Source organism: Penaeus monodon, chromosome 42, assembly GCF_015228065.2.
Source record: "Penaeus monodon isolate SGIC_2016 chromosome 42, NSTDA_Pmon_1, whole genome shotgun sequence".
NCBI lineage: Eukaryota > Metazoa > Arthropoda > Malacostraca > Decapoda > Penaeidae > Penaeus > Penaeus monodon.
In genome coordinates, this window is record NC_051427.1 from 21,868,542 (window position 1) to 21,870,622 (window position 2,081).

The following is a 2,081-nucleotide window of genomic DNA, read 5'->3' on the forward strand; positions in this document are numbered from 1 at the left end:
ATGCTCTCAGGAATTCTGTAGTGTTATAATTTCTTTCAAAATAATCAGATACGTTAGTTACCGAGAGTGACGCACTGAGATAGAGAAAAATGGACATTGCCATCCTGTAGAGCATAAAAAATAGAGTATGAAGCAATATAGTTAAATCTCCCAGCGGCCTTATTTAGCTGGGGAATGACCAAAATAGGCCCCGCAATCCCTTCCATGTTTCCCTTGCGAGGACCAAGACAAATGTGAGACGTAAATCCTTAATGCGATCTCCCAAGTAGTCCATGTATTACTACGCGCTTGTGAGAGCGATTATTGTGTAAATACCAGAGCCCGTTTTTCCAATTTCATATATTCAGTGGATTCTTTTACTTTTTTTATACATCTTTTTACGTGTTTTGGTAATTATTTACACTATTTTATGCAATATCCTTGTGCGCCTGCGCGTTTGCCACCGGGAGATTTGACGACAGGCCGGCCATGCCATTACGTCGAGAAACGTCGGTGAAGAATGTTTTATTTCCAGTGCTGCGTCGATTCCGGGTCATTTTGAGAGCCATATTGTGGGTATACAGGACAAATAGACATTAGTCTCTATCACAGCCTGAAAATTCGAAACCATCAAGTGCCCCAAATGGTGAAAAAAGTGATGAGAAACCAACCAATTGTGACCCCAGACGGAAGCGAACAAAACGTTCGGTGTTTCGCGATAGAAAGGTATGTGGTTTTACCCTGGGGGTCCAGGGGGCGTTAGCCTTCTGGCTAGGCGTAAATATTACCACAGTGGGTCCAGGGGGCGTAGCCTTCTGGCTAGGCGTAAATATTACCGCAGGGGGTCCAGGGGGCGTAGCCTTCTGGCTAGGCGTAAATATTACCGCAGGGGGTCCAGGGGGCGGTAGCCTTCTGGCTAGGCGTAAATATTACCACAGGGGGTCCAGGGGGCGTAGCCTTCTGGCTAGGCATAAATATTACCACAGGGGTCCAGGGGGCGTAGCCCTCTGGCTAGGCGTAAATGTTACCACAGGGGGTCCAGGGGGAGTAGCCTTCTGGCTAGGCGTATATATTACCACAGGGGGTCCAGGGGTGTTAGCCTTCTGGCTAGGCGTAAATATTACCACAGGGGGCGAAGCTTCTGGTAGGCGTAAATATTACACAGTGGTCCAGGGGGCGTAGCTTGGCTAGGCGTAAATATTACCACAGGGGGTCCAGGGGGCGTAGCCTTTGGCAGGCGTATATATTACCACAGGGGGTCCAGGGGGCGTAGCCTTCTGGCTAGGCGTAAATATTACCACAGGGGGTCCCAGGGGGCGTAGCCTTCTGGCTGGCTTTTATTTACCCCGGGGGGCCCGGGGGCGTGGGGTTCTGGTAGGCTAAAATTGCCACGGGGTCCAGGGGGCGAGCCTTCTGGGTAGGTGAAATATTTCCAAGGGGGGGGCCCGGGGGGGAACCTTCTGGCAGGGGTATATTTACCACAGGGGGTCCGGGGGGCGTAGCCCTTTTGGTAGGGGTAAATATTTCCACAGGGGGGGAAAAACCTTTGGCTAGGGGTATATATTACCAAAAGGGGGCGAAACCCTTCTGGCTAGCGAAATATTTTCACAGGGGGGGTAGCCTTTGGCTAGGCGTAAAAAATTTCCACAGGGGGGTCCGGGGGCGAGCCTTCTGGCTAGGCGAAATATTTCCACAGGGGGTCCAGGGGGCGTTTGCCTTCGGCTAGGCGTAGATATTTCCACGGGGTCCAGGGGGGGAGCCTTCTGGCTAGGCGTAAAATTTACCACAGGGGGTTTCCCGGGGGGTAAACCTTTCTGGCTAGGCGAAAAAAATTACCACGGGGGGCCAGGGGGCGTACCTTTCTGGCTAGGCGATATATTACCACAGGGGGTCCAGGGGGGCTAGCCCTTCGGGGGTGGCGTAAATTACCCCCAAGGGGTCCCCGGGGGGGGTGCCTTCTGGTAGGCGTAAAAATTACCCAGGGGGGGCCCCGGGCGTAAAACCTTCTGGCTAGGGGAATTTTTAAAAGTCGTAGTGTATAAATCCACGGATTAAGGTTAGGTTTGGGTTTTTTTTGGTTAGGGGGCGCAAGTACATTAAAA

At 51.8% G+C, this 2,081-nt stretch overlaps 1 protein-coding gene across 1 annotated transcript in view; it reads right to left on the reverse strand.

The window, feature by feature from the left end:
* Positions 1–407: 407 nt before the first annotated feature.
* Positions 408–2,081, reverse strand: part of LOC119599205 (leucine-rich repeat extensin-like protein 2) — a 2,498-nt gene continuing 824 nt past the window's right edge. Inside the window, exons 2-6 of the mRNA XM_037948948.1 lie at positions 1,958–1,989; positions 1,547–1,746; positions 1,325–1,436; positions 961–1,086; positions 408–516 (exon numbers count right to left, since the gene is read on the reverse strand). Of these exons, the coding sequence (XP_037804876.1) occupies positions 408–516; positions 961–1,086; positions 1,325–1,436; positions 1,547–1,746; positions 1,958–1,989 (579 nt within the window). The remainder of the gene's footprint in view (positions 517–960; positions 1,087–1,324; positions 1,437–1,546; positions 1,747–1,957; positions 1,990–2,081) is intronic.